This window comes from Hemicordylus capensis, chromosome 3, assembly GCF_027244095.1.
Source record: "Hemicordylus capensis ecotype Gifberg chromosome 3, rHemCap1.1.pri, whole genome shotgun sequence".
Classification (NCBI taxonomy): Eukaryota; Metazoa; Chordata; class Lepidosauria; order Squamata; family Cordylidae; genus Hemicordylus; species Hemicordylus capensis.
The window spans coordinates 102,315,943-102,338,683 of record NC_069659.1 but is presented as its reverse complement, the minus strand read 5'-3'; the positions used below and the strand labels follow the sequence as shown (position 1 = coordinate 102,338,683).

General features: G+C 42.9%; 1 protein-coding gene across 1 annotated transcript in view; it reads left to right on the top strand.

The window, feature by feature from the left end:
* LOC128352290 (cytochrome b-245 heavy chain) overlaps positions 1–20,881 on the top strand; it is a 63,290-nt gene extending 42,409 nt beyond the window's left edge. Inside the window, 10 exon segments of the mRNA XM_053312734.1 lie at positions 8,309–8,393; positions 9,534–9,679; positions 10,590–10,780; positions 11,531–11,660; positions 12,374–12,466; positions 13,742–13,995; positions 15,434–15,596; positions 16,115–16,261; positions 18,565–18,689; positions 20,553–20,881. Of these exon segments, the coding sequence (XP_053168709.1) occupies positions 8,309–8,393; positions 9,534–9,679; positions 10,590–10,780; positions 11,531–11,660; positions 12,374–12,466; positions 13,742–13,995; positions 15,434–15,596; positions 16,115–16,261; positions 18,565–18,689; positions 20,553–20,679 (1,461 nt within the window). The 3' untranslated portion in view covers positions 20,680–20,881.
* The last annotated feature ends 1,860 nt before the right edge of the window (positions 20,882–22,741 follow it).

Below are 22,741 nucleotides of genomic sequence, written 5' to 3'. Positions count from 1 at the left end.
TGCCTTCTGATAAGCAGTCCGTGTTTCTACCACTGCAAGGTGAACTCTGAACTTTGATATTAATTTCATTTCTCTATTTACAAATAAATTTTACTTTGCTGAGGAGGGTGGGAGTGGGAATTATGATTGAATAAATGCCAAAGATTGCAAAAACCAAACCTCCTTTTGGGTGTTCCTCATAAAGCAGTGGTTAACATATGTATCATGCAACTCCATATGCTATTAAAATAGCAAAATGACCTTTCAGTTGCAGCCATGTTACTCAGCAAAGGCTGATTCTGCATTGTGCCAAAAATCCCTTTTGGAGCCCTTTAGAGAAAAAACAAAGCTCAAATAATAGAGTATATAATAGAATATATTTCAGGCAATGTTCTTTTGTTCTTTTAGTACTTGCCTTTGCAATGAACCTCTCCCCCCTGCCCCCATTAAGATCTAAGTGTAGTTTGAGGAAAAGGCAAGACAGTTCTCACAATGAAAGCTAAATAAACCAATTCATTAAAAAGTGGAGATGAAAAGATCTTGCACGTGTGCTGTATAAAGTTTTGACCAAGCATTCCCTTCAATTGAACAAATCTCTTTCAATATTTTTTAAGGAACAATAGCAAGAACTTGACTTTATATGCTTGCTGATAGTTATGAAACCAAAGCCTGGGCTGTGTCCCTCACTCAAACTTGTGATTATATACTCCCTCACTTGTGATTATAGCATGTAAGACTACAGACATCCTTATTAAATAGGCAGAACTGGCACAGTCATTCTGAGAAGCTGTGTAGCTCAGTGGGTGTTTGGTATCTGTCTACCAATGGAGACCCAGCATGTGAGACTTCTCAAAAGTAATTCAGGAGGACAAGAGCTGTTATCGACTTCTGAAGAGTTCTGTATCTTTCTGAAATCTCACTTAATGGGTGTAGAGCAATTGGCACTGCCTCCTGCAGCTACCCTGGTCAATTATCAATTTTTAGATGTTAACGTAAGAACAGCCCTGCTGGATCAGGCCCTCTGTCATGTGCGACAGAGTGTACGTGCCCACATGCAAAGCTAAAAATGGAAAGGCTTGTCTCAACTCATAGTATTGTGGTGCTTCCTCCTGATCACTTCTTTGCTTGTGCAAAGTGCTCTCACTGCTGCTTATGCCCAAAGGTGCTCTGACCCCTGGACTTTGAGGCCCAAGTCCAGGGCCTCCACAGCCCCTGGAGGCCCCCAAATCCTCTTGCGTCTGTCTGGGGCGGTGTGGTCACCCGGATGAGCATGATGATGCCTAATTTGCAGGGGAGGGGGGCCCTCCCCTAGCCTTTAGGTCCAGGCTCCAAAATTGCCTTGGTGCACCTCTGCTTGTGCTGAAATATTCTACTTTACCAAACCAATTTAGACATTCCTGTATTACCTCAAAACAGGAAATCCTGCATTGCCATTTGTTCACCACCTTTCAGAATGGGAAGTTGTAAGAATGTTATCTACAACATTTGCATAACTTTGGAGGAGTGGGAGCAGTTTATATTAAAGCACTTGGTGTGTGTGTTTTGATTACCTTTTGAAACATGCATTAATTGAAAAAAGAAACCTTTCCTGCCAATTAACTTAGAGTAAAAATAATCAGATAAGTATTTTCCTAGGCAAAGAACTTAACCTCAGTATAGAGTTCAATATAAAAACAGCTAGATGGGAGAATTATTTCCACTGCAAATATTTATACTATTCCATATCTTCCTGGGGACTTAAGGGTCATGGCTGTGGTTGCAAAAAGAAGATAAATGTCACCATATCCATTAGCAAACCCAAACCAATTGCAAGGGAGTGGCAGGATAATCACAATGGTGTATGGCCCCTACGGACAGTGTCTCCTGGAGGACTTGGTACTTAAGTTCAGAATCTGCATTTCGTATTGTTAGAAGCAGATTTATCCAGTAAAAAGATTTGGGTGGGTGGAACAAACTTCTGCAATTAAGTGTGTCTTCTCTGAAATATAAAGTTGAATTCTAAGTGAGCATGATTTGGGTTCTTTAACATCAGCTTACCTATTTCTAGGTAACATATAGAAGAGCCCCTGGTGGTGCAGTGGTAAAACTGCCGCCCTGTAACCAGAAGGTTACAAGTTCGATCCTGACCAGGGGCTCAAGGTTGACCCCTTGGAGGCACCCTCCTTCCCTTCTTTCCCTTTTTGTTTTAAAGGGGGGGCAGAGGGCATCTTGATGAACCACTGGCACCCCAATAATCAGTTGCCTGCAGCAACCACCTCATCTCGCCTCTTAGAAGGGCTGTCCCTGCAGTAAGGGATGTTCCTCTTTTCCTCCAAATTGGTGATAAGGGAAGGCCAAACAAAGGACTGTTGCTTCAGAGAGTCAGATGCAGCACTAAACATACACTTTCTCAGCCTCTAACTGCCTCATTCTCAGCTATGAGTTTGGTAGTGCCTCCAACTCACTGCTTCTGCTCCTTGAGATGGAGAAAGAGAATTTCAGCGGGCATTAAATATGAAGAAAGCAGTTTGTGTTGAGCATGCATATTCTACAGTCTCCCATGCTTCAGAGGTGGGAAAGTATAATGTGCACTTGCTTGCTACGGTTCTATAGCCCCAGGGGCGTAAGGAGGCTGGAGTGGGCCCAGAGACAAAATTTTAAAATGGGCCCCTCGCTGATACACACACACACACACTCACTTCATGTGTGACTTGCCTCTGGGGGGCCCCTCGAGGCGTGGGAGCCCCCAGGCAGCTGCCTCCCCTTGCCTAATGGTAGTTACACCCCTGTATAGCCCCCAGTGACCTTCATACCAGAGCTAAGAAGTCACTTTCTAGGGTGTAGCAAAGATTCTGAAAACATTTCTGTGCTAAGGTCCTACACTGATTGAAGTGTCATGGCAGCAGGGGCGTAACTACTATTAGGCAAGGGGAGGCGGCTGCCTCGGGGCCCCCACGCCTCAAGGGGCCCCCCAGAGGGAAGTCGCATGACTATATATTGTGAAGTGTGTGTGTGTGTATCAGCGAGGGGCCCATTTTAAAATTTTGTCTCTGGGCCCACTCCAGCCTTGTTACGCTCCTGCATGGCAGCCTCCATTTGGTGCTCTGAAGGAGTCTTGGAAGTTGTATTCTTATATGGTAGCTGGTAACTTCTAAAAGCGAGGACTCTGCATCCTCATGAACCTTCAGCTCGTGGGGGTCCTTGGGGGAAGCTCTTCAATTTCAAAAGCATTAAAACTGGGCTACATTGGTAGTGTAATTGTGCCACTAGTTTCCTTCCATGTTTTGGTAGTACTCACTGCCATGGGTACGATGAATGAGCTCATTGCCTAAAATGTGGTGATTACCTGTGTATCTATTCAGTGTGATTTGCCACTACATGCACAAGCCTGGGGCTCCTGAGCACTCTCCTTTCCTTTTGCAGCTAACCATTTGTCATTATGGCCAGACCTGCCAACCGTGGTTTGCTCTAGTCCTCCAAACCAGAAATGTTTGAATGGGATGTGTAGTTCTGGTTTGGAGGGCAAGTGAATCCATAATTCCCCAATTCAAAGATAATTGCAACCTATGATGTGCCATAAAAGAAGGAGGGATGGAGAGGCAGGCTGGCAGGAGGGAGTATGGAAACCTGAAGTTTGCTTGCTATGTAATGCCAAACTCTGGTTTTTGTTCAAATGGAAACTCTGTCTCTGGTGAACATTGTCAGAGTTTCACCTTGAATTATCTGTCTGTCTGTCTGTCTGTCTGTCTGTCTGTCTGTTATATCACAACAAATTTAAAAGGCATTTTTAAAAACTCCATTTAAGACACAGTGCTAAAAAACAATATAAAAACAATTTAAAAAACAATTAAAAACCATTTAAAACCAATTGAAATATTTTAAAAACAATTTAAAAACCTTGGAAGGCCAGGCCAAACAAATAAGTTTTTAAGGCTCTCTTAAAGGCCGACAGTGAGCCTAAACTGTGGATATCTGCCAGGAGTGCTTTCCATAGGCCAGGAGCAGCTGTAGAAAAGGCCTTGTTCCGAGTCACCACCAGATGTACCAGTGGTAACTGGAGACGGACCTCTTCAGATGACTTCAATGTGCGATGGGGATCATTCAGAAGAAGGCGATGATCATTCTCGAAGATCATTCTCTCTAAGGTAGCCTGGACCCAATCCGTTCAGAGCTTTAAAGGTAATAACCAGCACATTGTATTTTGCCTGGAAACATAGCAGCAGCCAGTGTAACTGTTTTAAAACAGGCATAATATGGTCTCTCTTGGTTACCCCAGAGACCAGTCTGGCCACCGCATTTTGAACTAACTGAAGTTTCCAAACTACATACAAAGGCAGCCCCATGTAGAGCACTTTGTAGTAGTCAAGCCTGGAGGTTACCAGCTGATGCACCACTGTTTTGAGATCATTCTATTCAAGGAATGGATGCAACTGTTGAATCAGCCAAAGTTGATGGAAAGCACTCCTGGCCATAGTCTTCACTGAGATACCAGCGTGATGCCTGAATCCAAGAGCATTCCCAAGCTGTGTACCTGTTCCTTCTGGGGGAGTGTAACCCCATCCAGTAAGGGAAGATCTAACTCATCCCATCACCTACAATGAGCACCTCCATCTTGCTTGGATTCAGCTTCAATTTGTTATCCCTCATCCAGTCCATTACTGCCCGTAGGCAGGCATTTAGGGAGTGAATGCCATTTCCTGATGATGATGATAAGGAGAAATAGATTTGGGTGTTACCAGCATACTGATAACACACCTTGCACCAAATCTCCTGATGACCTTACCCCCAGCGGTTTCATGTAAATGTTAAAAAGCATTGGTGACAGAATGGAGTCCTGAGGGACTACATATATAGCTCCCATTTTGAAGAGGAACTGTCACCAAACTCCACCATCTGGAATCTGCCTGAGAGACAGGAGCAGAACCACTGAAAAGCAATGCCTCCTATCCCCAATTCCCCCAGGTGATCCAGAAGGATACCATGGTCAATGGTATCAAATGCCGCCGAGAGATCCAAAAGAACCAAGGGAATCACACTCCCTCTGTCAATTCCCTGGTACAGGTCAGGCCAACCAAGGCAGACTAAACCCCATAGCCCACTCTAAAGACAGTTTGAAATGGGTCTAGATAATCGGTTTCCTCCAAAACTGCCTGAAGCTGGTTAGCCACCACAATCTCAATCACCTTGCCCAACCATGGCTGATTGGAGACTGGCCTATAATTATCCATCACTGAGGGATCTAGGGAAGGCTTCTTAAGAAGTGGTCTTATGATTGCCTCCTTCAAACAAGGAGGCATCCTACCCTCCCTCAGCAATGAGTTAATGATATTAACTAGGCCATCTCCAACAATTTTCCTGCTAGATAGAAGCAGCCAAGTAGGGCAAGGATCCAGAGAACAAGTGGTAGGCCACACCGTCCCAAGCAGCTTGTCCATGTCATCAGGCATTACAGATTGAAACTGATCCAATCTAATACTGCAAGAGGGATTGCTGGACACCACCTTAATAGACTCTGCAGAAACTATGGAGTCCAAGTCAAATCTCGAATACAAGAGATTTTGTCCGCAAAGAACCCACTAAAAGCATTGCAGCAGAAAAGTATCCTCAGGGACTGGTTTGAGTTGGCAGGAGCCTGACTCAAACTCCTCACAACCCTGCTGGACACGAACCTGCAGAAGAAATGTGTGCAGACCAGAATAGGTTTTTTTGCCACACACTCCGCTTCCACATAAACCTTCAAATGGACTCTATGCCATGTCCTGTCAATTTCCAGGCGTGTTCTCCTCCACTTGCGCTCAAGTCGCCTTCCTTGCTGCTTCAGACCCTGCAACTCCTCTGTATAACAAAGGGCCACTTTTAAAGCAGATTGGAAGGGACGCTTAGGAGCAATTGTGTCTACTGCCTTGGTGAGTTCCCTATTCCAGGTTCCCACCAGGGCATCAACAGAATCACCAGAAGGACCAACAGTAAAACCCTCCAAGGCTTTTTGGAATCCTACTGGGTCCAGCAGCCATCTTGGGCAGACAATCTTAATAGGTCCTCCACCCCTGCATGACTGGGTTGCGGCTGTGAAACCAACCTTAACCAGCTAGTGGTCCATCCATGACAATGGGGAAACCACAGGATCACCCACCCATGGAACACTCCCCCTGATCTGAACAAAAGACCAAATCGAATGTGTGGCGGGCAACATGAGTTGGTCCTGAAACTATTTGGGATAGGCCCATAGTTGTCATGGCCACTATGAACCCCTGAGCTGCACCAGACAAGTCAGCCTCACAATGGATATTGAAGTGCCCCAGCACTAAAGGTCTCGGTGACACCAACACCAACTCCAAGACCAGCTCCATCAGCTTAGTTATGGAGTCAGTTGGGCAGCGGGGTGGACGGTACACCAACAGAATCTCCAGTCTATCCCTAGTTGCCAGCCTCAGAAAGACACACTCAATATAAGTCAACTGTCGCACAGGGATCTTGGTAAGGGAGATGGTATTCTTATGAACCACAGCCACTCCACCCTGCCCCCACTTCCCCTAGCCTGTTCCACAACTGAGTAGCCTGGAGTGAGTAACTGGGCCACACTGGGCCACTAGCCTCCCCAATCCAGGTCTCAGTTATACAAGCCAGGTCAGCTCCCTCATCCATGATCAAGTAATGGATTATTTCGATCTTATTCTGTACCAACCTGGCATTGCAAAGAAGCAAGGCTAGGTTCTGTGGGAAGTTGGAACTACTCCCCGAGGCCAGAGAGCTGACAGGGTATCCAGAAGTGGAAACAGTTACTAAATTACTGGTTTCCCTTCCCCTGTAACAGCCAGCTGCTCTGCCAACACCAATTCTTCTGTTCCCCACCACAACAGTAATAGCTGCTTCAGAGCTGCCAGATGCACCCCCCGCGCATCACACTGCCTAAGGGAACCCAAACACATTACAACGAAAGGCTTGGCTCAACCCAATAAAAGGAAGACTAATAAAATTCAACCCAGACATCCAACCCCACCTTTAAATAACTCCCCCCCTTAAATATTTACATACTGCTTTTCAACAAATGTTCTCAAAGCAGTTTAAATAGGAGAATGAATGCATAAATGAGATAACTCCCTGTCCCCAAAAGGCTCACGGTCTAAAAGGGCTCACTCATTGGCAAGCTGCTGGCTTCTAATTGGAGTGTGGGGAGTGTATGAAATAACTTGCATGCGAGGAAGAGAAAGGGCATGCCAAGGATGTTTTGTTTTTCACCATTCCATATTGTTTCTCTGCAGCAAAGGTATTTGTGGTAGGGGAGAAGGAGGAGGCAGGGGACTCCGGGACTCTTCACTTCTTTTCTCAGGGCCGACTTCAACCTTGCTATGCCCCTGGTGTAGAGCCATTTTGAATGCATTTCTCATCATGATGGGAAACTCTTGGAACTAGCATGCCAGTTAGAAACTTAAGGAGTAAAACTGCCTGATCCAGTCTTATTTACTTGCTTTTGGACCTTAAACAACTGTCTCAAGATACTCTCTAATGGGCTTGCTCTTCTCACACATGCTTGCTCTGCTATAATAGGGGTGAAAATTAAACCTGTCCCATCCAACAGAAACTTTGATAAAGAAATGTTTTATCCAGGCCTACAAATAAGTGTATAAAACTTTGGTTCAGGCTCCTAAACAGAATATAAGGCCAGCAGGAAAGAATAAAATTGTTTGAGTCAAGGATGTGAGGCCCATCGGCCAAGAGGTAAAAATTCCAGAGCTGACAGGAGACAATATATGTAACCAGGGTCATGAGACAAATTCCCCATGCAGCAGAAAGAACATTGCTGGCACCAGGAGATACCGATAACGAGTAGAATCAGCAGGAAGGTCAAACAGTAACTCATGTCTAAAGCTCTAACTGGGACCACAGTAAAACATATGTTTAACTACAAATGATGTATGTCAATGGATGTACTGACTTGCTTTTAATCTATATAAACTGGCAACTGTGTGCCTTGGGGGCGCAGTGCATGTCAGACTCCTGACTTGTACTCTGCCTTCATGATCATGAATAAAAGCTAATTTGAGCACACAGCCTCGTTGAATTGATTTTTCTTTGTCAGGCAACGGATTCTATTGCAGGAACCTTGTCTATTCCTCTTTAGTTCAGTAAGACACCCACTTCTCTGTCAATCTGATGGAAGGATGAACTCAAGGGGCTGAATTGAACAGGAGGGCAAGTTTCCAGAGGATTTTCCCGCAACAACTTTACACCCGTTTCAGCAAGCCTTGCATATACATAATAGATCTCTTGTTCTGTTGTTTAAAATATAGTGCACCTTTTTTAGTGCTTCAGATTAATCTGCTCATGCTTCCTCTTTTTGATTCAATAGTGTTGTTCGGTGCGTGTCAGAAGACAGTTGGACAGGAACCTCACATTTCACAAACTGGTGGCCTGGATGATTGCACTCCATACTGGTAGGTTTTTTGATACTATATGTTAGGACAACATCTCATAGACTCCTACGAATATAAGCAGGCTTGCTGGAAGGGCTGCAAAGGTGAAAACCTCTCATGGGGTGTCAGTGCAGCAACATCTAAAAATAGAGGAGCTGGGAAGATGGAAAGGGTGACTCCCATCATTGTCCTTGCTTATCATTAAGTGCTTAAGGACACCAGGGACTGTAGAAAGCATTGAAAATGTAGAACAAGAAAGCCTGATTGTGGTCTGGCAATTTAAAGCAACAAAATGAAGGATAGAGAATGAAAAAAGCATCTGAATCCATGGACATTAGAGCACATTTTTGCAAAGAGCTAATGTGGTGTAGTGGTTAGAGTGTTGGACTAGGACCAGGGAGACCTGAGTTCAAGTCCCCTTTCAGCCATGAAATTCACTGGGTGATTCGGTCCAGTCATATATCTCTCAGCCTAACCTACCTCACAGGGTTGTTGTGAGAATAAACAAATACCATGTACACCACTCTGGGCTCATTGGAGGAATAGCGGGATATAAATGTAAAAGCAAACAAATAAAATAAACAATGGGGCCGTTTGTGCTATAGCAGTAAACCAAAAGTCGTTAGTATTTTTTTCCCTTTTTTGGTCATGTTCCTGTGCAAAACCTAAATGCTCTTTTTCAACTGGTCTCTGTAGCTCTTTTGCCAGTTTCCTAGCACTCGGTTCCAAGACATTCATTTCAAAGTTCCAGTCAAACAAATTAAAGTTACTTTCAAGTACACATGTTGCAGAATAACAGCATGGGGTTATACTTAAAGCCGTTGCTGACAATTGTGGCTAACAATAGTTGCAGGTGAAATGATGGTGGATACAATTTAAGGGCTAAAGAAAGCTGAACTATATCTGCAAATCACCCACATCAGCAAAGGTTCTGGTGTATGTCTAATGGAAGTCCAAAGAATTAAAAGAAGTAAAAGAAGTAAAAGAATTGAGTTAGTGATGACTAAGCACCATTGAAATCAATGAGACAAGTTAGACATGACTCACTTCAGTCCCATTCATTTTAGTTGGGTTTAGTCTGGATACTGCTGAGTGTTTTTAAGATGGGGAAAATATTTTTAGTGTGATATGTCTTCAACAATACATTCTGCTGTTTTTCAGCAATCCACACAATTGCACATTTATTTAATGTGGAAAGGTTGGTGGATGCGCGAAATTCAACAAGCAGAAACCTTCAGACTGCACTGTCTGATCTGGGAGATGTCAAAAATGAATCCTATCTGAATTTTGTCCGAAAAAACCTTAAGGTAAGTAATCCTTACCCTAAGTAATCCTTAGGGATGAGAGTTGGTCTTGTGGTAGCAGGCATGACTTGTCCCCTTAGCTGAGCAGGGTCCACCCTGGTTGCATTTGAATGGAGACCACATGTGTGGGCACTGCAAGATATTCCCCTCAGGGGATGGAGCTGCTCTGGGAAGAGCAGAAGGTTCCAAGTTCCCTCCCTGGCTTCAAGATAGGGCTGAGAGCAATTCCCGCCTGCAGCCTTGGAGAAGCCGCTGCCAGTCTGGGTAGACAGTACTGAACTAGATAGACCAATGGTCTGAATCAGTATATGGCAGCTTCCTATGTTCTTATGTAATCCTGTTCTGGACAATTAGTGATCTTTTCAGATGGGGGAGAGAGAATTATTTGGCTGTGAATGGCACCTAATTCTGGGATTACCATCCTGAAAGAACAAATATGGAAAATTATATATCTGGCAATATTTACAAATATCGATTTCACGTTTAAACATTGCATACAAGGTTTGGTTCATTGCATCCACTAAGTACAAATGTGGGAAGATGTGGTGTTTGGAAACATTACATATGGTTTCTTGTTGACAGACTGGAAATGGTATAATTAGAGTAACGTAACATTGAGTAACATAACATTAACTGTGAAGTACAATGTTTCTCCCATTGAACATGAGGGTAAGTTCTTACAGTATTCATGGGCATGAATTCTGAACCAGATACATCCAAGTCATTTGGTCCTGACTTGCTCAAAATCAGCCTTGATGGGCTTCTTCATCCCCCTCCTACCCTTCTACTGCTGCCTCACTGTAGTGTGTTTCTTTTCCTTATGGGATGTTATAGCCTCGGTTGTTTTGAAGGAGAGAAGCCATGTAATACAGTGGTGATTTGCTTATATCGCTTCATGCTTTTCCTTTCACAGAACCCTGAAGGTGGCCTCTATGTAGCATTCAGTACCTTGGCAGGTCTCACTGGTGTTGTCATTACACTGTGTTTAATACTGATAATCACTTCATCTACTAAAACCATTCGAAGGTCATATTTTGAAGTATTTTGGTTCACCCACCATCTGTTTGTTATCTTTTTTGCTGGTCTTGTTTTCCATGGATTTGGGTAAGTATCTGCATGGATTCTAAGTGAAGTATATCATCAGATAACTAAATGGGAATAGTTTGCCGCTATTACAAGACAGTTTGCTAAAATTAGATTTTACATAATGCTTTATCAGGTTCAGTGGTAACCACATGAAAAAAGTGTGGGGCAGGGGAGAGAGGTTGCTTTTAGAGGACATGTTGGGAGTCCCATATGCAGCGTTTGGCTGTCTTAAGATGGTGTTTCAGGATACTTTCTGCAGCCTAATTAAATTAGTTTGTACTCAGTGCAAAAGAGCATAGACTGCACCAAAGCATACATGGACAGGGAAGAAATGGAAGCATGTTTGCCCTATATATGTTGTGCTTGTCCAATAGGAGTTGCTGTGCCTTGAGGTTAACATAGTGGTTGACATACAGAGCAAGGATGCACTGGTTCAGCAAGAGAACAGCCTGAGCCTAACAGAACTTCCCAGCAGAAAGCACATTGGGAAAGTGGCAATTTTTGACACCTCCCACTTCCCCAGGAAGCACTCTATGACACAAAAATATGTCCCCAAGAACTGCTGAACCTTTGGGGATATATTTTTGTGGTACAAGTTCAAAATTTCATGGTACAAGTTCAAAATATGTTATCTAAAGCAAAACAGCAAACAAATGCAGCAACTATGGTAGAAACAATTGAGTGAATGAGTTTCATGACACTGATTTACTTAACACTGTTTTTAATTATTATAAACAATGTTATTGACACTGGTTCTTGCTATTCCAGACAAATTGTACGTGGACAGACAAGAGCTAGTTTGAAGGTGCATGATCCAGAAGACTGTTTTGGAAATTGGACTGAGTGGGGGAAAAGTCCTATGTGTCCTATACCACAATTTGCTGGAAATCCTCCAATGGTATGATCTATTTATTTTTAAATACACACATTAAGATTATTCAAGAACTTAGTTTTTTTAATCAAGCTGCTATGTAGCATTGCTAGAAGAGTTAGAACTGATACCAGAAGCAGAAGGTCCAGCCCAATCAAGACCTGCATTAGCCTTTTCCACACACCAGTTAATGAATATAAATAAAATGTGGGGTGAATGAAAAGTAAAACCAGAGGTCTTTATTTTCAAGAGTAACTCCAAATGTTAGTCAAAAGGCAAGATCCCTCCCTCAAAACAGGAATGGACTTTTGATACTAGCCCACTGTGAATGAACAAGCTCCCTAAACAAGGTGTGGTATCATCAATTCTGTGTTGAGCCCTGAGGGACACACATTTTATGAAATCAATTTCTGCATCTAGCATTTTATTATTTAGAATAATTTATAAAGCATTATTTATATTCACAGTTCACAAAGTAGTTTACATACAGAACAAGGAGATGGTTCCCTGTGTCAAAGGGACTCTAAAAAGAAACACAAGGTAGATCTCGGCAACACCCCTGGGAGGGATGCTATGCTGAGCTGAATAGCGCTCTTCCCCTACTAAAGAAAAGAGAGTCACCACTTTGAAAGGTGGCTCTAGTCAATGGGGCCAATACAACTATATGTATATCACCACTTTCATTAAGGTGAATTTTTCATCTTCCCATTGTGTGCTTATCATTTTTGTTCTTTTGACAGACATGGAAATGGGTAGTGGGTCCTATTATTCTGTATGTTTTTGAGAGGCTGGTGCGGTTTTGGCGATCACAACAAAAGGTCGTTATCACAAAGGTAAAAAAAAGCCCTGAACATCTTTCTTCACATCATTCAAAATATTATTCATGCATGAAATTACTCTGTGGTCAGTAATTAAAAGATATGATTTTGGAAAAATAGTACTTTGTCCAGGAATTGCTGGCTCACAGTCTATGATCCTTTGCGCTGTGCACAAACTAATTTAATTAGTCTGCAGGAAAACAAGAAACCAAAATGAAATACCATTTCCGAAATCATTATTCTATCTGACTTACTATAGCCAATCAAACATGGAGCAAAGCACTCAAAAAGTATTCCTAATAATAATAATTAATAATAATTGATCATAATAAGCAATAAAATTACATTGAAGGGATTTGTTAAGTTTCAAGGAAGTTTGATTAAACTTAGTTTGGGTTTCATCAAAATTTAGAATTATGGGGGACAGCTTGTTGAAAGTGTCGACTCAGTGTGCAGCAGCTGTGAAAAAGGTCAATTCCATGCTTGAAATAATTAGGATTGAAAATAAAAGTGCAAATATTATAATGCCCTTATACAGAACTATGGTGTGGCCACATTTAGATTACTGAAGTTTTGGTCACCATACCTCAGGAAGGACATTATAGAACTGGAGAAGGCACAGAAGAGGGCAACCCGGGGCCTCGAGCACCTTCCTTACAAGGCAAGGCTACAACACCTGGGACTTCTTAGTATAGAAAACAGATGACTGAGGGGGAGACATGATAGAGGTCTCTAAAATCATGCATGGCATGGAGAGAATGGGATAGAGAGAGGTTTTTCTCTGCCTTTCATAACACTAGAACCAGGGGCCATCTGATGAAATTGATTGCTAAGAAATTTAGGACCGACAAAAGGAAGCTCTTTTTCACACAACACATAATCTTGTGGAACTTGTGGAATTCTCTGCCACAGGATGTGGTGACTGCCAGCTGTCTGGATGGCTTTAAGAGGGATTTAGATAGATTCATGGAGGCCAGGTATCAATGGCTACTAAATCTGAGGCTATAGGCCACCTCTAGCCTCAAAGGCAAGATCCTTCTAATACCAGTTGCAGGCGAGTAACAGTAGGAGAGAGGGCATGCCCACAGCTCTTGCCTGTGGGCTTCCCAGAGGCATCTGGTGGGGACTAGACAGGCCTTGAACTTGATCCATCAGGGCTGTTCTTAAATTCTTAATCTGTGGGCTCTTTTTACTAGCACTGTCACCAAATATGTGTTGACTTAAAGGAAGCTGTGACTGTCTTTGCTGATTTGATTTGGTGTCCTAAAAGCCTTCCTCCTTGTATTATAGGTTGTCACTCACCCGTTCCAAACCTATGAGCTCCAGATGAAGAAGAAGGGCTTTAAGATGGAAGTTGGGCAGTACATTTTTGTCCATTGTCCTGCTGTGTCTATGTTGGAATGGCACCCTTTCACATTGACTTCTGCCCCTGAAGAGGATTTCTTCAGCATTCACATACGTATTGTAGGGGACTGGACAGAAGGCTTGGCAAATGCATGTGGATGCAACACTCAAGGATTCCAGGAAGCATGGAAACTGCCAAAGTATGTACAGGATATATGGTCTATGGACATCTTGCCAAAAGTCAGATATTATCCTGCTAACCTTTTAGATTGGCTTGAGGTGACATGGGTCAAATAGCGACATGGGTTACTTCAGTGGCTGGTATAGCTTTATCTCTGATGAGCAAAGTCCTCTTTCCACAAGCACCATATGGCTTTACTTTAGGAAATAGTCTCTCTGTGATTGTGCTGGACCCACAAAGCTTCTAGGGACCAACATGGTTCATAAGATGCTATGTAAGGGGGAAGAATGGGTTCTTGCTTCAGTGCTTGAGTTACAGGGAGCCAGAGGGGGCGCAGCCCCATTGTCTCTTCTGGTAGCCCCCTTAGCTATTGCTTTTTGCCAAGACTAGAGATTATGTGCACAGCAGCCCCAGCAGAAGGGAAATGCTGACATCAGGCTGTGCTTCTTGTTGGCCATTAAAAAAAAAAAAATCCTCTGCCTCGTTGATTAGAGGCACCATTTTAGTCTATTTAAATATTTTAATTGATTACTCTCACTGACTGATTTGTTTAAAAATGCTTTAAAGTAAGTCTGTTAACCTTCAATCTGTGCATCACAGTACTCAGCCTTTAAAGGTAAAGTGTGCCATTGAGTTGGTGTAGACTCCTGGCAACCACAGAGCCCTGTGGTTTTCTTTGGTGGAATACAGGAGGAGTTTACCATTGCCATCTCCCACACAGTATGAGATGATGCCTTTCAGCATCTTCCATATCGCTGCTGCCCGATATGTGTTTCCCACCAGCGGGGATTCAAACCGGCAACCTCTGGCTTGCTAGTCAAGTCATTTCCCCTCTGCACCATTAGGTGGCTAGCACTCAGCCTTTACCTGTTCATAAAAATTAGTTCTCCAAATGACCACTGTTACAAAGCAGACTAAATTTGGCACAAGTCTGGAACCCACTTTCTCCACTTACCTTAGATTCATTTTGTTGCTGCTTTAAGCCCTAGACCAGTTACACCTAGAAGCAGACCTTGTGGGAGATCAGCATTGTCATGGATATTCTGGGTATTCATGGGCCAGGACTACTTTGTGGATGGGCACCAGAACTGATACTGTGAGGATAGTTCTCACATGAATGACTGTTGGATCATCAAAATATGTATGGACCAATCACAGTTACTGGCTGACATACTGCACAGCACCCTGCATGCATTTTAACACAAAGTTGACACAGTTGCACAAGAACGCTCTTGAGTAAACACCAGAATTGTATGAATGCAGTTGTGTGATGCTATAGGCATTCTTTCCAATGTCCATATGATTGTACAACTGCATCTGCACAATTCTGGTGTTTATGTAACAGGGTTCATGTGCAACCGTGTGGATGTTGTGTTAAAACACAAAAGGGGCACTGTGCAGTATGTCAGACACTGTTGTTAACTGTATCATTGTTAATTGTATCCTTCCTGTTCCAGGATAGCTGTTGATGGCCCCTTTGGTACTGCTAGTGAAGATGTATTCAGTTACGATACTGTGATGTTGGTTGGAGCTGGGATTGGAGTCACCCCATTTGCATCGGTCCTCAAGTCTGTGTGGTACAAGTACTGTAATGATGCCATTAATCTAAAACTCAAAAAGGTATGTCCCTGACATGTTCCCAACATGTCCCCAAGCACTGGAATCCTTGCACATAACAGTGCATAAATGAGGAACTGAGAAATACATAAATGGAAACCCCGGGCTTCGGCTGGATTTATTATTTTATTTTATTTTATTTTATTTTATTTTATTAGTATACCACCCAAAATGCAAGTCTCTTGCAACAGCACATGCTGTTGCTTGATGTTGAGGTACTTTCTCATCCTGATCCAGAGTGGAGAGCTGACCTCCCTCACTCCACACCTAGTCTACAGTGGTCCCCTCATTGGTCCACAGGCAAATGTCTATTATTGTATAGAAGGCAAATGTCTGTTATTTATATTCAAGATTGAGGTGGTGCATGCTCTAGAGTTTCAGAGGAAAGAAATGAAGAAAGATGAAGCAACCTTTTCACAGCTTCAAGAGCTGTGGAAGCTCCTCTCAATTAAACAAACTGAAGAGAATGAAGCCCCCTAAAGAAAACATGTAGTGATCAAGTTCAATCTTGCTCCTTTCAGATCTATTTTTACTGGCTCTGCAGAGACACTCATGCCTTTGAATGGTTTGCTGACCTCTTGCAGTTATTGGAGACTGAAATGCAGAAAAGAAACAATACAGAATTTCTTAGCTACAATATCTACCTTACTGGCTGGGATGAATCTCAAGTAAGTACCTACTGAAGCCATCTCAAAGTGCTTGGATCTCTGGGGAGTTAAGATAATTTTTATTCCGCCCAGTACTGGCACAGTTGTGTGAATGGTGTGTGTGTCATTTTTGCAATTACTTCAGCATACAGTAATCATACTATCAATCTTGGATTCAACTTGTACCCAGTCCAAGGTAATTTGGATGCTTCCACAGAATGCCATATGTTGGATTCTGGTTTGGGGACATGACTACCAACACTTGAAAAGGAACATTTACAATGGCATGGCAAAAGCTGAATCCTGTATCTAGAAGTAGGTCATGGGATCAGCTGGCTTATCTATCTATCTATCTATCTATCTATCTATCTATCTATCTATCTATCTATCTATCTATCTATCTATCATATTTATGTACCACCTGATATATTCAAACAAAACACTTTCACAGAATAAAAACAATTCACAGAGTGAAACTGTTAAAATAATTTCACAAGATAAAAACAATTAAATAGTTTGAAATTGATTTTAATTAAAAGCCTGAGAAAGGCAGGTGTGTCTTAGGGGTCTTGTGGTAGCAAGCATGTTTTGTCCCCATAGCTAAGCAGGGTCTGCCCTAGTTGCAAATGAATGGGAGACTTGATGTGTGAGCACTGCAAGATATTCCCCTCAGGGGATGAAGCCACTCTGGGAAGAGCAGAAGGTTTCAAGTTCCCTCCCTGGCTTCTCCAAGATAGGGCTGAGAGAGATTCCTGCCTGCAACCTTGGAGAAGCCGCTGCCAGTCTGTGAAGAAAATACTGAGCTAGATAGACCAATGGTCTGACTCAGTATATGGCAGTTTCCTATGTTCCTATGTCTTTTAAAAAGCAATCATTGATGGAGAAGCTCTTATTTTGACAGGGAATGCATTCCAAAGCCCTGGGGCAGCCACAGAGAAGGCCCGACACTGAATCACCCCCAGACGAGCTGGTCCTGGTTGCAAACATAGCTTGCAGCAGTTTGGGAGCCAGGGGCTTTTTGGTTTAGAAAAAAGATGACTGTGGGGAGGCATAATAGAGGTCTATAAAATCATGCATGGTGTGGAGAAAGTGGATAGAGAGAAATTTTTTTCACATAACACTAGAACCAGGAGTCATCCCATGAAATTGATTGCCAGTAAATTTAGGACCAAAAAATGGAAGTATTTCTTCACAGAATGCATAATCAACTTGTGGAATTCTCTGCCATAAGATGTGGTGACAACCAGCAACCCGGATGGCTTTAAGAGTGGTTTGGACAACTTCACTGAGACGAGGTCTATCAATGGCTACTAGTCTGGTGGCTGTGGGTCACCTCCAGCCTCAGAGGCACGATTCCTCTCAATACCAGTTGCAGGGGAGCAACAGCAGGAGAGAGGGCATGCACATACCTCTTGCCTGTGGCCTTCAGTGGCACCTGGTGGGCCACCGTGTGAAACAAGATGCTGGACTAGATGGGCCTTGGGCCTGATCCAGCAGGGCCATTCTTATGTTAGAAGAGGCTGGCTTTCCCCACAACCATCCCTGACTGAATAAATACCCTTTGAGAAAAGGCTCTCTTTCTGGTCAGAACAAAAGGCAGATCGGAGTTTTGGTTTCTCCCTGCCAAATCTATGAATATTAAACGTTTTGTGTGATGTTAAAACATCATACATAGGCATCCATGTGGTGAGCGGTAAAGCCTTCAATCCTATACCCACCTTGGAGTAAACCCCAGTGCATTCAATAGGACTGGCTCAAACTCTGTGTGTGTGTGTGTGTGTGTGTGTGTGTGTGTGTGTGTGTGTGTGTGTGTGTGTGTGTGTGTCCCCTCTTGCCCCCGGATGCCCATGAATGTCAGTCACAATTTTCACTGAACGCAGTAGTGAGACTTCTTTTTTCTTGGAAGCAGAAACCTTGAACTTAGGAACACAAACATATGAATGGCTGTTCTAAGATGCCTAGGTAGAAGTTCTGAAATTCCCAAAGATGATGGAAAGTTTCTTTTATAGGAAATCTCATCAGGCCATGGCTTTGAGCAACAAAGTTTTCAGGCTGTTTTAATATTATGAAATGAATGGAGTTGAATTGAGAGGAATCTATGTGGTGGTGAATTGAGGTCCAGTTGTGAATGCATCCAGTTGAGGATGCAAAATATCAAGAGGCATGGTCCTTTCTCCAATCGCATATTCGTTTATTTGCTGGGAATTCTGTGTTCATCAGACTTCTCTAATCTGGATAGTGAGGCCTCGACAGTCATAAAAGTGGATTCTGCTTCAGCTGACCTTCTAATTCAAATAAGGGCATTTTTCTCTTCCCTCCCTCAGGCTACTCATATTGCGATGCGTCATGATGAAGAGAAAGATGTGATCACAGGCTTGAAACAAAAAACTTCCTATGGGAGACCAAACTGGGACAATGAGTTCAAAACAATTGCAAATCAGCATCCAAGGTAAAAAAGTGTTGCAGTGCTTGCAGATGTGGAGTTTGCAAATATAGGTAGCCTCACTTCTGGTACCTATATTTCACTCTAAGAGTAGATCACTGTTTTTGGTTCATCTTTTTTTTTTTTTTTTGAAGGGTCCAAGTAATATTAATTTCCTTTGGCACTACTCACACTCTTACAAAAGTTAGGGATGGAAGGGAATAAATACATTGGTACAATCAAGGTGATAAATATTAATTGTCAATAAATAAGTGCCTTAGAATTTAATCAAATAAGCCCTGTTATTTAATACTGAGGCAATCTTATTTATTGATGGTCTTCTTATCTGAAGAATGATGTGAAACTAGAATTCTTGATTGATTGATTGATTGATTGATTATTGTAACATGCAATTACAATATTTATGCAAATATTCTTTCAGTATTTTTATGTAATTTAATTTGTTTTTAAAGCAATTCTATGTTCCATTGTTTTAGTGGGGGGAAATGGAGCATGTTTCTAATTTCCCCAATGAATTGAATGAGATTTTGATGAAAATCAAAGTGTTTGATTTTGACTGGATCATGCCCAAATTAATTTAGCCCCTTGGTTTCTACCTATCAAAATTCATATACCCCAAAGTATATTTGCTTTAACTGGGTTGTTGTGATCCTGCTGTGAATTTCATACACTGAAACCCCAATGTCCCATTGAGGAGAGCTGGTATTGTGGTAGCAAGCATGACTTGTCAGCTAAGTAGGATGCACCCTGGTTGCATATGAATGGGAGACTAGAAGTGTGAGCACTCCAGGGGATGGAGCCACTGGGAAAAGTAGAAAGTTTCAAGTTCCCTCCCTAGCTTCTCCAAGATAGGGCTGAGAGAGATTCTTGCCTGCAACCTTGGAGAAGCTGCTGCCAGTCTGTGAAGACAATACTGAGCTAGATAGACCAATGGTCTGACTCAGTATATGGCAGCTTCCTATGTTCCTATGATTTCAGTGGGAAAGACTTCAACGTAAGTGTGTTCAGGTACTGAAGTGTAACATTGCCAGTGGCCTTGACCAAGATTTCTAGCTAATAGCAGTACAAACTACTTGATGATTCATACAAACAACAACAACAAACAAACCCCTAAACATCAAAATGAAAAATTGCTGAAACATTAGGTCTTAGGGTGAGTTCAAACATGCATATTAATCACATGATGAGTGCGAACGCTGAGTGCAATTGGAAGCACCAAAAAATGATTTCCTATCATTAGAATTTCTTTGAAAAGTCTTTTTATCTGTGAAGGCAGTTTTTCTTTGCAGCTGCAAGTCATCATGTGATGATGTTGAATGATGAGATACTGAACAGTGCTTATGCCTGTAAATCAGCTTCTTAATTTAACTGAATCAAATCTTGGTCTCATGGATGACCACAGAACATTGCTGTTAATGCCAGCATGTTGTGTAGCACCTTGTACATGCTCTCTTTGTTGGCCTGTCTCATGGGAGTCCTTGGATTTAAAGTGTGATAGCATTAGACATGAGTAGACCCCCAGCTGGGAGGCTGCAAGCAGCCTCCTGGGCTCGGGGGTCTCTCCAGGATGCCCCGCGGACTGCGGGCCCCGATCCCTGCAGCCCCTGCCGGCTCCATGATGGAGCCGGCAGTCGTGTAGGTGGCCGATCTGGCCACCAAGCTATGAACAGCTGCTCATCTGCAGGGAGAGCGGGCTAAGCCCGCTCTTCCCACAGAACCCCCTCAGGCGCTTCACACTTGTTGTGTGAAGCACCTTGATGTTATGTAAGATAATTTTAATTTCAACAGTAGTTAAATTCTTCCATTGGCATTACTTAAATGACACAGCATGCTGGGTATCTACAACACTATACTTTCTTTTACCAACAGTTCCAGGATTGGTGTTTTCCTGTGTGGACCTGAAGCTTTGGCTGACACCTTAAATACCATGAGTATTAGGAATTCAGAGGCTGACCCGCGAGGAGTTCACTTCATATTCAACAAGGAAAACTTTTGAACCTGCCCTGTCCCCAAAGAGAAAAGCTTTCCCCTCACACTTTTTCATCTGGAGTTTGGGCACTAAGGATATTAGTTTTGCTACAGTAAATTCCTTTCTCACTGGAATATTGCCCGAGTGGAACTGAAAGGTTTTAGATCTGCCTGCACTGGCTTCTGCATTCTGTATGCTTTTGCATAAAATCATTTTATGTGTATCTGAATTTGATATTTCTGTTTTCATGTTCTTCAGCATGACCTCTTCTGGGCACAAGGATGCCTCTAGGGAGCTCTTGGTACCAGCTGACAGGTTGCGCAAAGCAACATTGGCATTTTCGACCTGCCAGGGCTGCTGTATATGTGGAGGCCAGCTTGGGCACAATTGTGCAAGAGGGCAGTTGCTCCATTGCTTCAAACAATGGCCGTTCCTCCACACAGGTGCCTATGTGCTGTTTGAAGGAGTTGCAACTGCAATCCCACCGGGGCTGGTTCTGGAAGGTGCAGCAGCCCCAGCAGGCCAAAAATGCCAACATTGCCTTGCTAGATAATAAAGCTAGAGGTCAGAATAGCACGTGCCATTTGCAAGTGCTTTATTGATAACTCAGGAATTTCCTCTCACTTGTTAGTGCTCATTGCCACTGTTCACAACTTAAGCTTTTCCTGCTTTAAATGTGACTACACTGGCCACCGCCTCAGCTAGTGCAGGAGAAGGCACTACCCCAGCTGCCTACCCCACAGCCAAACTACAGGGTACGTTAAGACATAAGATCATAAGAATGGCCCTGCTGGATCAGGCCCAAAGCCTATCTAGTCGAGCATCCTGTTTCACACATTAGCCCACCAGATGTCTCTGAGAAGCCCACAGGCAAGAGCTGAGGGCATGCCCTCTCTCTTGCTGTTTCTCCCCTGCAACTGGTATTTAGAGGCATTGTGCCTCTGAGGCTGGAGGTGGCCCACAGCCACCAGCCTAGTAGCCATTGATAGACCTGTCCTCCATGAATTTGTCTGAGCCCCGTTTAAAGCTATCTAAGCTAGTGGCCAGCCACATGGCTGAAAATTCCATAGCTTAAATACAGGCTGTGTAACCAGTATTAGAGTTTAAAACAGGAAGTAAACTGGAAATGTCTGTTCAAATTGGGACCCTGGTGAGCTGTTAACATTACTGGATCTTCAAGCACCATTTTCTTGTTTCCCCAAAGCAATGATTTGCTGCAAATGGCTGCTATAGGGACAAATAGCCTCTTCAGAGGTGAACTTGAGATAGAAAATGGTGCAAGGGGAAAGTATTAAAGTATTAAACCCCAATATGTCTCACAGTCCCATTTTGGATTGGGTTTCCATGGCTGCTCTGTAACAACCATTATTTTCTTCAAAAATATACTTTAAGTTAAAAACAACAACACCTAACTAGCATTGATGAAACTGACATGCCCCCACCCCACCCCCCGCTCCATTCTTGTCAAGTTTCGCTAGAGGTGAGGCTGAGTGGACCAGATGGCATGTGGCAGATGCCACAACATGGGAAAGGAGGAGGAATTGGGTAGCATCTGAAGAGACACTTTAATATAGGAAGAGGAGGTTACAATGTGAACACAGCCAATCCCAAATGTGTCCAACTTGATGAAAACATGGAAGGTACAGGACTCGAAATGAGCTTCAGATAGAATACACTTGTTCATCGGTGACACCACCACCCCCATATTGGAAAGCTGAAATATGCTTGTAAATCCACTTCTTACATAGACATAAGTACATTATTTTAAAGATGCAAGTGCTTTTAAAGCCACATTTCAGTCTTTTTCATATGCACATCAGTGGGAGTGAGGCCCCAAAGTGTTTTGAGTGGCATGTGTAAAATTGGTCTGATGGCAGTAAGGAAAATGGTCCCAGCATAATGCCAGCTGCAAAAGATGCATCTTACCTTGTTACAGTGGGGGGGGGGGGAGGAATGAGAATGGAATAAGAAAGAATATGAAGGACTCTGACTCACTCTGTCAACAATACTAAGAGCTTTGTGCACAGGCAATTGCACACTTTGAATTAGACATCCTAATTTCTTATTTTCCAGTACCTTTAGTTTTTGA